The sequence below is a fragment of the Plutella xylostella genome, chromosome 7, assembly GCF_932276165.1.
Source record: "Plutella xylostella chromosome 7, ilPluXylo3.1, whole genome shotgun sequence".
In the NCBI taxonomy this organism is placed as follows: domain Eukaryota; kingdom Metazoa; phylum Arthropoda; class Insecta; order Lepidoptera; family Plutellidae; genus Plutella; species Plutella xylostella.
The window spans coordinates 7449697-7465545 of NC_063987.1; the positions used below are offsets into that span (position 1 = coordinate 7449697).

General features: G+C 37.1%; 2 protein-coding genes across 3 annotated transcripts; one reads left to right on the forward strand and one right to left on the reverse strand.

The window, feature by feature from the left end:
• Positions 1-1972: 1972 nt before the first annotated feature.
• LOC105382604 (3-hydroxyacyl-CoA dehydrogenase type-2) lies at positions 1973-4026 on the reverse strand. The gene is given in 4 exon segments (XM_048622089.1): positions 1973-2192; positions 2468-2705; positions 3059-3223; positions 3637-4026. Coding segments are annotated over 4 exon segments (834 nt in total). The 5' UTR covers positions 3874-4026; the 3' UTR covers positions 1973-1998.
• Positions 4027-4117: 91 nt separating this feature from the next.
• Positions 4118-15209, forward strand: LOC105382624 (FHF complex subunit HOOK interacting protein 2A). Of its 2 annotated transcripts, XM_038106539.2 has the most exons (14): positions 4118-4398; positions 4479-4619; positions 5922-6143; positions 6535-6957; positions 7453-7583; positions 7961-8023; positions 8374-8479; positions 9258-9420; positions 9715-9836; positions 10191-10351; positions 10816-10935; positions 12910-13000; positions 13316-13944; positions 14446-15209. In XM_038106539.2, the coding sequence occupies exons 1-14, from the start codon at positions 4354-4356 to the stop codon at positions 14552-14554; spliced, it is 2526 nt and encodes an 841-aa protein (XP_037962467.2). In that variant the 5' UTR covers positions 4118-4353; the 3' UTR covers positions 14555-15209. The 2 variants fall into 2 exon arrangements, with proteins under 2 accessions (XP_037962467.2, XP_048477928.1); XM_048621971.1 differs by lacking the exons at positions 12910-13000; positions 13316-13944; positions 14446-15209 and adding an exon at positions 11896-12068.
• The last annotated feature ends 640 nt before the right edge of the window (positions 15210-15849 follow it).

A 15849-nucleotide genomic window follows, 5' to 3' on the forward strand; every position in this document is an offset into this window, starting at 1 on the left:
CTATTCTTCAGGTTGTGGTAGGTACAAACGAGCCCGCGTTGTTCTACAGGTTGTTTCAAAAGTGGCATACCAATACTTACTATACCGAAAGAGATTCAGAATGACTCCCTGACTCCGAGTTTGCAAAGTTGTCGAGCACAAAGGAACTTTAAGCTAATGTCGGCATTCAATCTATTTCTGCCTTGCTTTGACAGTATATGGATAGAAAGAGAAAAACATAGATTTAATGTCGACATTAGCTTAATGAAGCGTCCGTAGTCAAGCGGGCTTCAGTGATCGTAACTGATCACTGAGGTTAAGCAACAACTGGCACGGTCAGCCATTGGATGGGTGACCGATTTCAAGTGGTTCTTTTCTAGACGCTTCCGTGCTTCGGACGGCACGCTAATCCGTGGGTCCAGGTTGCTGCTTCGGCAGCAGTCGTTAAGCCTAATCAGAGGCCTTAGGGCGGCTTGAAAACATCTGACAGTCGGGTTGCCCACTTACCCGACAACTCTCTCAGCACAAGCTTGCCTGTGTTGGGGTCCACCAATCCGCACTTGGCCATCGTGGAGAAATAGGCCTAAAACCCTTCCTTCATTGGAAGGAGACCCGTGCCCCAGCATTGGGGACGTAATGATTAGCTTAATGCCTTTCTGCAACTCAGCATGAGTCGCCCCCTTTCGGCTTACTTACACCACATTTGCAACACTCTGTTTATTAAGGTAGATTGGTGATCGAACAAAATATGCAGCGATGATTAATTCGTTAATCCATCGGCCTAAATGTCATCTTGACAGGCGTGTATGACGGATGGTGGCAAATTCAATATGGCGGCCGTTCAAATGTCTTCATTGATTGATAATGCCGTTGCCCCTTAACTTTTCATTATAAAAATAAAATGCAACAAAGACGGGAAGCTGAAGGACAGGCTGATAAATAAGATGAATACGCTTGAGTTTCTGAGTTCGGTATTATCTAGCAAGTATAATACGCGCGAATAAAGAAACATGAAAACGGCCACCATTTCAAATTGTTTCTTTATCTACTCGTGTTATAGTTAGCTATGTTCGAACTGAAACGTACGTTTAAACTCGCACGTCCCTAAAATACAGCCCAGGTTAAAGTTCACATCAGAAAGGTATCGGTGACACAACTAATCAATCTAAACTTTTGTTCTAAGACTTTTAAGCATTCGCGTACTTACTTCGGCAGAAGTGACTTGATGCAGTTCAAACCGTAATAGATACTCATGTTCAGATAAATATTACCAGAGTTTCTAAAACAATGATTCAGACGTGATAGCAACAACAAAGTTATTCGCTACATAACTTTTTTATCTGAGTGATAGAAAAAAATAGAGATCTTAGCATGCTAATGATAAGGTAAAGACATGGTAATCTACGAAAAAAAATTGGGTTGCAGCTACTTTCAACAACTAATTTATTATGTCTATAACAATGCATTAACTACAAATGTACACTTAAATAAATGCTAAGACTTATTCTAATTAATAGGAGAATTGAGTTATCAATTACGTAGGTATTGTTCTGTATTATACAGTTCCATGATTTTATGTAGTACAAACACAAATCTAAATATGGATTGCAATTTAAAAAATAGTGGTTTGGACTTTGGACTTCAGCTTTTATTAAGTTCAGTGGCATCGTCTGTCGAAAACCATAAAAGTTTACGTGTCCTCGCATACAAAGTGGCGCCTCTAGCGGAAACTGTCATGAAACTTTTAACAGATAATGTATTCAGGTGACAGAAGAAAACCAAAACATTTTTCGTTTTCGTAAATTGCGACACCCATACTAGAGGCTCAGAGTGTCGAGAGTAATCTTCCCAAAGTCCTATGTCCAGAAGTAGATTTGACAGCAGCAGCCTGGTGTTGATTCCAACGCAAATTGCCATGTTTCTTTCCATAAAACCTATTTGACAGCGTTAAAGATGTCTATTACGATTGTGTGTTTTATAGTACAGATTCAAACTTAAACATAATAGGTATTTAACATTTTACAACGGGAACCATCTTTGGGCGCCGTCTAGTCTTATAACTTCTCCATTCAACATGGGGTTCTCCACTATGCTGGTGACTAAATGCGCGAATTCTTCAGGTTTTCCGAGTCTTGAGGGGAACGGCGTCATTCTTTTGAGGAACTCTATCATCCTGAAAGGCAGGTAAGAGACTAGGGGTGTGTCGAAGACACCTGAAACAAAAGAATAATGATTTATCTTGGAGGCATGATTAAAGATTTGTTTACCAAGGTGGGTTTGCGTAATGAGTCCCGTAAATTTATTTATCAACCTTAAAACAGCATAATAATAAATAGGTACTTTACGAATGAAGATGAATAGAAGGTTAGATTTCTACATAAATACATTTGTACCTCTACTAATAAGCTACTTCATATAACTTTGTTGTCGTCTCCTCTCCTACATCTTATTTCTCATACCGATAAACTAAATACAGTGATCTACAAACCTGGTGCAATAGTGACAACCCTGATCCCTTGCTTGGCCAGATCTCTCGCAATGGGTAGAGTCATGCCAATGATGCCGGCCCCTGACGCCGCCAGCGCAGCCTGCCCGATGTCCCCTTCGTAGGCTATAGTGGACGCAGTATTCACAATAACACCCCTCTGACCGTCTTCTGAAGGCTGGTTTTTGCCTATCAGACCCACCGCTAAACGGATCACGTTGAATGTTCCTACTGTGTTTGTCTGCAAATAAAAAAAATAGTTGTAGGTATGATGAATATGGTTTTTTCTTGATATACTAATATGCCATTTTTAATGGTATAATGATACTGGTAACCTGTTATAGAAAATACTTCTAAAATATCACATACAATACATAATTAATTACTTATAAGATAAATAAAAGAAACAGATGAATGGATTCAAAACTTGATAATTTGATTGAACAAGATTGGTTTCAGAGATAATGCCACGTACAGATAAATATAAATACAAAGATTCTAATGAAATGAACATCCATTACACCAAAAGGTGTGATTCCAATAGGTACCTTCTAGTGTAGTTACTACAACCAAGCTACAACCCAGTATACTCACATTGACAACTTTAACAAAATCTTCCAACTCGTGTGCTCGGTCAGTCTTGAAGTTGTAAGTCTGGAAGGTCTGAGCCAGCCCGGCGCAGTTCACCACGATGTCGAGTCGACCAAACTTGTCTTTGGCTATAGACAAGGCTTTCTTCACATCCTCTTCTGATGTCACCTGGAATCCATAGTGGTACAGTAAATGTGTTGGTAAGATAAATATTTCTTGTGTAGGGTATGAGAAATTTAGATAAAAGAATATCTATTCTATTCTATTAAAATATATTGGTGGGGGCACTGCCGTGCCCCAGATATTCAATAAAGTTGCCCATGAAAATGATGGATGGAAGACCCAATGAGAGACATTTGAGTAGTCGGGTGGGACATGATGGGCTAAATAAAAAGAATTCTCATCCAAAATTAATTTGTTTAAATAAAATAAATTGACATCTATGATGCTTAAGCCTATGAAATTAATTCAGGGGGCTTGGGCTTGGACTAGGGTGGGGCTAGCCAGATTGACATGGTTTCCCCTTCACTTTAGTTAACTATCTGAGCCGAGGCTGTGAATATAACAAAATAACTACTTACACATCCTGGAGATGCTATAACATCACTGCCAATCTGTTTAGCGAATTCCTGCGCTCTCGTGCCTTGCACGTCCAGGATGACAACTTTGCCGCCATTTTGAACTAGCCGCTCCACGGTCGCCTTCCCCAGACCTGAAGCTCCACCGGTCACCAAACTTACTGCACCCTAGAATTTAAGGTTATAAGAGTTGAGGTTATGTTTACATTTTGTGTTGCAATTATTTATCGTAGTTATCATTTCACCTTCAACATTTTCAAAGTGGAGATAGTTCGTGCTGTAATATACAATTTAATTAGGATTAGTAGTGATTTTCTTTTATATTTTAGGTTTAACTTTTAAAAGTGCCGCTTTCTACAACAAAAATATTTATTTTGACAAGTCACAAGTGACAGTTGACAGAACTCGCAGACTAGACTATCATTTAAACTTGTATTTGCACAATAATCGATTACATACACAGAGCAAAAAAAATAACGTTGACGTATTATTTTAATATGTCAAATTCGGAGGAAAATACTTAAAATTTTCATTTCAGTTTTCAGTGCGAAAAGTGAAGAAAACTGATCTCTTTTCCAGCATAACTAACAATTTCAATAATAAATAATGACCATGTGGAACTACAAATTAGATTTTATTGTACACTAACGGCCAGTGGACCAATTTGCGACCGATTTCGGCAGATCATGTGATGTGTTATTGTGATTATCAATAGGCAAAATGTTGAGCCGATTTTCTGATGTCCTCCAAACTGCAGCGGATGTGGTAAGTGATTAAAACATTATTTGTACAATAGATACTAATAACAAGCATATCAGGTGATGATAAATTACGTTATATTACAGCTAGCACCACCGGCAACGCGCCTGGAAGATTTTGAATATCATTGGAAGCTGATACTGAATTTTTATCAAAACTATGACCAGAATTGTAAAGAACGCGTTGAGGAGACGAGGATTCCGCACCATCTCAATGAAATGCTGCAGGTAAGCACTCCAATGAATGCCAACAATAACAACAATCGTAATGTCAATGGCTAGTTTATGAAACTCAAGGTTGTTTACATTTTCATAAGAAGGAAAATGCCTTTATGCACGGCCCACTTTGTGAATTATTACATCCACTTTGGTCTATTCATGTTCTATGAAATCCTCTTTAAGAAATTAGTTTGTGATAAAAATAAACCAGAAAACTCTAATTTATATGCACATAGAAATTTAACTTTACATTTACCTGTTACACTAACACACAATCATGTATATCTTAATAAAATTTTAATAGCATATTACTCTGTAGGCCTAGGTAGTCAAGTAATTATTTTTTGAGGCAACTTTAATAGTTGAAAAAAGATTTTGTGTACTTAACTCATTTTCATAAAAATTGAGGCTATACTCCCTTGGCCTACAATGCAATGATATTATGATTCTTGAGAGTAAAGAGAAAGAATCTTCACCCTGCTAATTATAAGTTTATAACAATACTATAGCCTCCTTGTTCACTACCATGACAAATCATTGAGCTTGATAAAGTAAAGCAGGCCAATGCAACAATTTAATTAAACACATTATATGGGATTTAATTTATATTAATGTACAATATAAAATTTAATCTTCTTCAATATTATGTGCAGTATAGCAGAATTTGTTTTGGACACTCTTCGAAACTCATGACACCACTCAAGAACCCTTACAAATTTATCAAATTCAAATACCATAAATTTATTCACACACATATTTTCACGATTTTCATGTGTGATTAATACAAACATGTTTCACATAGCATTTATTTATTTATTTATTTATTTATTAATGAAGCATGGAAAACCAACAGCATGGAATTATAGAACTAGGAATAGTTAAATTAATAGTAACAAACATGCCAGCATTGTGTACACTTACACCAAAATATGAAAACCTATTCATTTGTTTACATAACAATAATCAAAACATGTATTATTGTATGTAAGTATAGGTATAATAATATATATTATGTATTTATTTATTTATTTTCTTGCTGTATTTATTTATTTAGTGTATGTAGTGTTTAAGTAGTGTATTATACACTTGCACCTCAGCTACCTCTAATTCTATTTCTATTTTCTTTTATAACTCTCTTCCATCCAAAGGTTGTCTGGTAGAGATTGCTATAAGCAATAAGGCCGCCTTTTTGTACTGTTTTTATTTTTAAGTTTTTGTTTGTATGTTCTATTTTGGTGCAAATAAAGAGTATTGTATTGTATTGTATTGTATTGTATCAAAACGGAAAAATCAACATTCATCTCTTTCCAGCTAATAGTAGACGAAGAGAAAGAGCAGCAAGGCGGTACGGTCGGCCCGTGCCTCGAAGCCATCATCCAGCGACGGGTGTGTCTACTGGACGCGCTGACTGCCCTCGCCGCCTCGGACCGGCCCCCGGGGGCGCGGGCCCTGGCTCTCAGCACGGGGACGGCGCTGCTGCGGCGGACGAGGCAGCCGTGTGTTAATAGTGCACATGTTTATAGGCCTTTGCAGGTGGGTGGTTAGAGTGGTATTGGTTTGTACCTAGAAACATTATTTGATTATTCTGAAAGTTGTGGGTTTTAAGATGATGGTGAGAAAATTTACAAGAGTAATAGCCAGCATTATTTAGAGTATTGGATTGGGATGGCTAAAGACAGTGTTGTGGCTCTCCTATGCAAAGGTCTTTGTCCAGCAGTAAAAAATTGCGGGGCTTATGATGATGATAATAATGTATCTATTAAATTTTGCACTTAAGATGTAACACCAGTATTGTTATATTTTATTTATAATCTATTTTAATTGAATTACATGGACAGCCAAGAAAATGTATTGATTCAGATGATAATCTTGTTTACTTTGCTAGTAAAATCAATAATCAATAACACCTGTTATTCTATTACAGAGAATGTTAATACAATGCAGCGAAAGCCCAGCATCACCCACAGAAAAAGACGAAGTAGAATTACTCCTAACTATCTGTGGTTTAGTAAGAAAAGAACCAGGACTAGCAAATATCTTCACTACGCCATTCGTAGAAGACCGAACATCTTTACTAAGCATACCAGAAGACATCCTTAAACTAATACCAATAAAGGCCAAAGTGCAAACTCCAAAGAAAAACCCGTTGTTCGAAGTAGAACTACCACCAAATCCTCTGGCTAATGTCTCTATAATCCGGACGAATAGGAAAGACAGTTACTGCAATGCAACAGAAAGCAGTTCAGCTGGTGATGATAATGTGTCGTGTAAAAGCAATAAGACGGTGTATGATGATAATGATAAGTTCCTGCTTATAGACCTACTGCTATCTTATTTGAATAGTGCGGTAAGTGGGTTTTGTTATCTGATTATAATTAGTGTTATGGAAATGATAACTGGAACTGTGTTACTACAGACACACGTAATAATCATTTACTTCGATTGAACCAAAGAGTAATCTTGTCTTTATGTAGGTTGATATCTAATCCACTGTCTACTTTAAATGTATTTTACTTCATTAAAAGATACCTTATTTCCGAGAGCTTTGCTTCACCTAAAACTCTTTCAGGAAAATTTACCAGCAAGCCAAAGCCTTATTTCCTTCTATGACACGATCCATCCATATCCATAGCCAATCAAACTGAAATCCAAATCTGAAAAATTTACCAACAAACATGCACACAAACCTAAAAATTATTCATACAATTACACAACTTTACTACCCTCCGAATCCTTCTACTCTTAAATCTATCCACATTATCCAGGGCAATACAATCAGAATTCCAGCCATTCCCCTAAATTTTATGGCCTAAACACCCCTCAAAACGCACCACCTCCACAGGACAACCAAGTGGTCCTCCGAGCCTGCGAAGGCATCATGATAGTGTTCTCTCTGCCCTGCGACGACATCGCGCATCTCGTGAGCGGTTGTAGTGCGGCGTGTGAGGCGCTGGTTGAACAGCTAGCCGCCAGGTTATTGTTATTATTAAATTTTGAATTATGTATTACACATAATCTTTGTACCAGTTTTCCTGTACCTCCTGTAGGTTGGCTGGTAGAAAATGCTCTTAGCATTAAGCCCACTTTTTGTGCTTTTATTAGTTATATATTTGTGCAATAAAGGATTAAATAAATTATAAATTTGTACATAGGCGAACTTAATGCTAATAGCATTATCTTCCAGTTAACCTTGGACGTTGTGGAGTAAGTGATAGGTAGTGCGATAGACTGAGAGGAAAAAGATAATTAGTTAAAATACCTGTAAACACTAGCATATACTTACACATAATACAAATATAATAAATATATACCTATAATTTACATAAACCTAATACATACTATAACAACAGGTTCAAGTGCGTGCCGGCCAACATCGACGCGGGTTGTGTGGACACCAGATACAGTACTTGGGGGTGAGTACGGTGGTATCACAGGCAGTACGGTGGTATCACAGGCAGTATTAAGGCTATATTACACCGGTGTAGAACTGTGCAACTTGCAACACTAGTAATAAAGTTACTTGATCAGCCATATTCTATCCTCCTTGATCAAGTGTCCCGGTGCGGTGTAATAGTAATCTGACATAACCTGATGAACATAATTATGATGCATTTTGATGGCTCAAAGATTAATGGAATGCAGTACGAAAGATGGAGAAAGTAAATTATTGAAGACATATTGCAACCCCTTTTCGAGTAACCATTATGACTAACCACCATTTGCCAATTGTTAACGTTTCTAATAATTGTACCTTGTTGCACAGATACGTGCCACAAGATTTCGGAGAAAAGGCCTACAACAAATTCCTCGGCTACAGAGAACTCACGTCTTTCTTCTCTTGGCTCGACTACTGTGATACTTTGATGAAGGTAACATACTAATATGACATAAATATCAATACATAAACTTGATCAAAAACTATACCTACCATACCATACATTATATTGACACTATGACACTGTGGCTCAGGCGGTAGTGGACCTGCTTTTGAAGCTCAACACCACGGGTTCGAATCCCGCCCAGGGTATAAATTCGAGTGATTTAGCACTTTTTACTAAGGGGCATGGATTTTAGGCCAACCAATTTCCAAAAGTAGAACATATATAATTTACTAGCTGTTCTCGCGAGCTTCGCTTCGCCTTAAAAAGTTTTCCCGTGGAAATTCCGGGATAAAAAGTAGCCTATGTTCTTTCCCAGGGTCTAGACCGTATGTATACCAAATTTCATTCAAATCCGTTCAGTATTTTGGCGTGAAAGAGTAACAGACAGACAGACAGACACAGTTACTTTCGCATTTATACACTCACGAGCTATGAAAAAGTTCCACTCACAAAATTCCGACACCAAACAACTCCGATTTTTTCAAACATTTAATTTAAAATTTGAACAAAATATTATCGTTTTAAATTGGTAATATCCTAACGCTCTGTTAAATGTACTTCAATGTTGCAGAAGGCGCCATTAAGCTAGCCTTTTTCATTTAGGAGTAATTTGATGCTTTTCAAAGTGGAACCTTTTCATTGCCCGTGAGTGTAATATTAGTTAGGATTCCTTTTGTCTTACTATAAGTACCACTTGTGCAAACCCCTCTATATTCACAATGTTTTTCTTTTACTAAATTCATAACACTTCTCATTTTTCTCCCAGGAATGCCACCCAATAATAGCGACGCACTTAGCTCGCATATTCCGCCAGAACTTTCTCGAGGCGACCGTGGAGTGTGGCCTCACAGACTTGCACCACACAGTGGTAGTGACGGCCATTGTCAGCAAGTGCTTGAAGGTTATTGACAGTCAGGAGCTTATTAATGGTGAGTTTTGAATTGTTATTATCTTCTTAAGTCGATTTTATAAGCTAATAATGTTGTGTGCTTAGCCTTCTTCATCAAATAACAACTGGATCTGGAAGAAATTACTCTTACGGGCGCCATTTGTACAAATTATGTAGTTTATTTCTTTTTTAAATTTTTGTGTAAACACTATTTATCTGAACATCTGGGTGAAATTTAATATGGTGGTTCCACAGGGCACTGTATTGCGACCATTCTTGTTCCTAATTACCTTCCCTATGCTATTAATACTAATGTGTATTTGTTATTTGCCAGAGTTTTCAAACTGGCTAGTTGGAGACGGTGAAGTGTGCGAGTGGCCAATTCTGCACAAACTGATCAACAACTGCCTCACTAACTGCCATGAATTGACCTTGGAGACACTCAAGTTCTTTGAGGTAAGTCACCCTTTTACCCCTTATAAGAACTATGTATTTAGTCACGTTTGAGCAACATACCTCATAATTATCACTGGTAAGGTTGGCAGTCGTCTTGAATCTAATAAGGTATATGTGCATTTAGTGGAATAGAAATTCTTTTAAAATAAATTTAACAAATGTTTATTCTAATAAATTGCGTTGCGCCGGCTCAATATTGAATCCTCTAACAGCTCTCCAGGTTTATCAGAGTGTATAAGTTGTATAACGCACAATTGATAAACAATATGATAATGGCATGGACGCTCCTGCCAACTCTCCCTTTCCATAAATCTGTCAATACTCCTAATAATTTTTTTTATAAATCTTTTGCAGACAATAATAGAGCGTCCCACGGAGCACAGCATACAGAAGCTCGTCCTGTCCCGGCTGTGCACTCGCGGGTACTACTCGCCTCAAACAGACGCGAGGAGCGACGATGATGAAAGAGATAGACTGAACGACGTGTCGCTTTGGCAGGAGCGGGAGAGGAATAGGTATGTTGTTGTGGAGTTTGACTTTTCGGGGTTGTGAGGCAAAATGGTTAAGGTGGACATTTTGATGAATTTTGGTTCTTAAACTGTAATTTTCTAAGAAGTTTGTTGATTACAGTATTTTTTTACGAAATGTGAAAGCTTCTGTATTGTGCAATACTTAATTAGCTGTACCTAAGACGATTTTAATAATCTTCTTCACTATTGCTAGTTGATGATGAATACGAACTTCTTTTAGTCCTCTGTTACCCTAATTTTAACTTTTTATAAAGCTAAAAATAGTATCATTCAATTGTATTTCCACCATAACTCCATGTCATAGAGTTCAAAATAAGGTGGTAATATTTCAGCTACCACCTATAAAAGTTTAAATCATCACCATCACCTGACCTAACCCAACCTGTCTAATCAGCCCAGCTAGACAGCGTCCCACGCCCAACCTAATCCTCCAAACTCCTTGTTTCCAGAGAAGCCATGAAGCAGCTGCAACACGAGGACCACGTGAACGAGCAGATCTCCGACATTCTGTCGCACGAGGGCGTGGCGGGGGCGCGGGGGGGAGACAACATACACAGGGTCATTAACAGGTAAGAGTTTGTGTACAGAGTGTCCTTTAAATATAATAATATGGATCATCATGGAAAGGGGTCATCAGACAGGACTACACGAGTTCGTTATCGAAATCGTTTAATGCGCGTTAACATACTCAGGATTATTAACAGGTATGTGGGAGTTTGTATACAGCCACCGTACCACCGCCGACACATTAGCAATTAACAAGCCATAAGTAGCATCGCTCGACTATGAAACAAGCGAGACAAGAAACAAGATTTGACAAGCGAACGACGCTGTATGGATTGTTAGTTGCTAATGATCTCAAAGGGGGTAACTCATGGGTCATCAGGCAGGGCTACACGGGATCGTTATCGACAGATCTCGGACATCCTCGAGGGCGTGGCGGGCGCGCGGGGGGGAGACAACATACACAGGGTTATTAACAGGTAAGAGTTTGTATACAGGGTGTCTTGTAAATAGTAGACGATCGGAAAGGGGGTGAGTCAGGAGTCACCTGGAACAACTTTTGTTCTACGGCTTTTGGAAATTCGCGTTAAAGGAGTAAGGAGTAGTTAGCGATAACTCGCTAGTTAGTTATATTTCAGCACGATTTGTTTAATATTGATATAACTTAAAGCCCATATCTACCTAAAACCAAAAACTCTTCCTTTACGACTGTAACTCAAGCAGTGGATTACACAATCCAATAGTTACATTGAATTCATAATCATGACCTTTGGTCGTTTTCGCTTGGCCGCTCATTCAGATCAGACAACTACGCAGGAGTAGATTATAGTGGCCAACTGTGAGCCCAGTACAGAATCTCCTTTTCATTAACGACTGCTTTACATACCCATCCGACAGCATGGATCATTTCACTTTTCACTCATCAAATCTACCAGTTATCATATTTTTTTAGTTTTTAAATAGGACACCAATATTTTTTGCCAATTAAAATATTATATATCTAACTGTAAAATGTCTAATTATAGACTCGAACGATTGAAATCGAAAATTGAAGAATTAATGGAGAATGAAAATACCGAATTAGCTGCCGAACCACCGATAGTGCCAGAATAGCTATTAATTAGTTGTAAACAGGGTGGAGTTTTGTTAGTGATACACCCATATGTAGGCCATTGTAGCAAACTTACTGTGCAATGTTTGATAAAATGAATTTTGAACAGTAAAACGCATTATTTATTTATTTAAATACTTTGACAATAATTTAAAGTTTTGTAACACTGTTTTGTTTTTGCATAATAATGTTGTTCAAACATCTTTTCCGTATGTAAGGCACTTTGGCCGACCTAAGCTTGGTCCAATTATTGACAAAATTTCACCCTATACCTTTAAATTGTTACATTATAATTTTATTTTAAAATTAATGTTTTTGCTCAGAATGTAATCTTAGTTTGACATTGAGTTTGAGTTCAATGATTCATTCCAATAAGCCATGTTTACGGTACCTATTTTCCTATATTATACAATATTTGTACATAAATACAATTTTTCTTAGAAGTTTTCTTCTAAATTTATTTCAGGTCACACTGTATAATTTATTTATTAAACATACATTTTTCTTTGGCCATAAATTATAAGACAGATAATTCAGAAATCTGTAAATGTTTTGTGCCTATATTATTTTGCATGATTTGGTATAATTTTGACACCGAATTTGTTTAATAATTTGAAATAGGGTTAATTTCATTTAAAACTCAATTAAATGGTTAGAGATATTTCGGACCTTTAGTTGAGTTTTAAAATTAACTTGTCCATTATGACCCAGACTATTGCGAGGGTTTTATTTTAATCGGAAGCCAGAAAGATCTGTGATTTTGTACGATTTTTATTTTTTATACGTTAAAAAAGATTTTTATATTTACACCATTCATTGCGTCATATCAGTAATGTTAAGTTTGTACGTGTACAAAGTTGTAATTAAAGTATTTTTGTAAGATATCTCGTTTGTTTTATTTCTAAAGTCCCTATTATTTTCCTTGCAGTTTTCTGCTGTTGCTACCGCGCGCCATTTTGTCCGATCCGGTGGGTGCTGACTATGAACAGTACATCCACGATGCCCATAGACATTATCAGGTATGGGCCACCATTTGGAACTAGATAAAAGCTTGCTGAAAATTAGTCTTACTTACTAAACTTTTTGCAAACTAAATGCTTATAAAAGTCTCTAAACCTCTATATTTACTCCTAGACATAAACACTAATGTTAATCATCAGCATATTTTTGAGAAATAAATAGTGCTACTATTTTCGTATGATAATATGATCAATGATTTAAGAAGTAAGTATCCCGTACCTACGACCTACCTATATTAGCTAAAATTAAGTAATTATTTTCATAATACACCTGGTCCAACCTGTGAGGTTTCATATTCCCCCATTACCTTGCAGGTATGGCTCGATTTGACTTCAACATTCAGCACTAACTGGATAGACACCACGGCGGGTTCGACCCATAGCTACGACAGCAGACCGGAAGCTGATATCCACCTAGACGAAGTCTTCGAAAAACCGGTTAATACCGGTCACCCCAACACTATTAGAGAGAAAAGTTTTGCCGCGCAAACTTTTGACAGCCAGTGTTGCACGGAAGAGGATGTGAAAAGCAATAAAATAGGAAAATGTAACAAGCCAGCATCGGAATGTTTCTCCCAAAGATTAGTTTTGAGATCGAACTCAAGAGATTTGACTTCAACTCCGGATGAAGAGGAGTTTGATGAGGGCCCGTTTCTGAGAATGTTGTTCAAATTGCTGGCTAATATGACTATGCAGCCATACCAAGTCAACTTGCATGTTACGTGTATTATTTCAAAGTTGGCACTCATGCCGCATCCGCATTTGCACGAGTATCTGCTGAACCCAATGTTGCCAACTGCGAAAAAGACACAGACGTTGTTCAAAACTCTTCAGGAAGTAGCAAAGAGGTTGACTATGGAGATACCGAGGTTAAGAAATTACAAGAAGTTGATTGAGAATACAAGGATGCAGCTGATGAGCGAAGACCCTGCTTACGATGAGAGGTAAATTAAATTACTTAACTAAAGTCTTATTTTTAATCTCACATATTAAATTGACAGATTCTGACTTAATCGCGGGACAATCGATTGTTGATAAACCGTTCAGAATGTAAAAAAATCAGACACACGCACTCACGCCTTGTACTAATGTACTCCCTTGCGGGGTAGGCAGAGGTGCATTGCTGCACCCACTTTTCGCCAGAGTGTTATGTTAGTCCCAATGTAATAGGGGGCGGGCCTATTGCCATTTTACGGGCACATCCAAGACCCGAGAACAAATATCTGTGTTTAAACAAATATCTGCCCCAGCCGGGAATCGAACCCGGGACCATCGGCTCAGTAGTCAGGGTCACTAACCACTACGCCATTCGGTCGTCTTAAAAAAATCAGACCTTACTATAATATTCCTTGTTTTCACTTTTAATTTGAAGTTTTTTCACATTGTAAAAAAAGTGTTTCCTGCCAACCCTTGTACTTACCATAGACAACTTTTTTCTTTTACAGCGGCGACCACAACCAACTAGTAGAAAGCCTGATAGTGCTAGAAGAGTTCTGCAAAGAGCTAGCCGCTATAGCCTTCGTCAAGTACCAACATTCCATCCTCTGTAGGTAATCGGGCAAGCAATAAATATTATATTTATTTAGATCTCTCAAAACATAAATTGCTAAATGGATAACAAATTTTTTATTTCCGTCTATCATTTTGAATGAAAATGTTAGGGTGTAACGTGAATTTTAATTTTATTACATCAACATCGCTTGTAAGGTATTTATTAATTGAATTATTTGTTGTTAACTTGAAATTCTAGTTTGTATCTACTGGATACTTTCTCACTTCCAGATAGAGGGTGCAGAATATTACTCTAGAAGATCATTAGTCACTTCACTAAGCGTATGACGGTAAATTAGTTTTCAAAGTATAGTCTCAAAATCTACGCTCGCAAACAGCACACTGTAAGCAGAGTGCAAGTTTTGAAAAGAAAATGATTTCCTATTTTACATAATATATACAATGCAGCGCCTTAGCGCCCCTAGTGATAACTGCGATGGAACAGTCAGAATTCATATGAATTCTTATTTCAGTTTATTTAAATTGTTAAAACTGGCTTAGCACATTTACAACCCCGATTCAAAATGTGGAAATAATTTTCGTGATACAAATAGATGCTGCTATAGCCTATCAGTTGAACAAAACAATACAGTTAGGTATATAATTTATTATTTTTATGTCTATTCAAATTCGGCATTTATAAAATAGAATAGTTAAAAGAAATCATTTGTTAGTCGTATACCTCGAAATCAAAAAATCCGTGTAGCTTTTCACCTATTCGCATTTCGCCGCGATATCAAAATTTTTGAATAGATTTTTATTGTTGTAGTATAATTTTTGATCGCTACTGACAACTGTCTGAAAAAATCATAGTAGATTTACTTTCCTGTCTGCCTTCACTGTAGTCGCTTTTCACCTTGATAGATATTTGTTTTTAATGCATTATAAGGTACATATCGCGATATTTCTTTTACACTATAACAATATGCGACCCAAATAAGATGCGACATAAAATACTTACCTGCTATTCAAAATATATGCAGCTTAATAAATAAGCTATTGATAATACATGCTACATAAAAATTTGCTACTGTTGTAAAAATCTGTTAAAAATATATGCTAGTAACAAAATATACTACCGATATTATACGCTACAACAAAAAACGCTATCAAGGTGAAATGCGAATAGGTGAAAAGCTACAAGGATTTTTTGATTTCGAGGTATACGACTAACAAATGAAAGAAATACTTACGCCTTATAACGTAATCCATACAGTACATTTTACATTGATAAAGGCACTTATGTGGTGTGCGAATATAGATAACTCGAATTTCTAGTAGGTACTTATGTAATACAA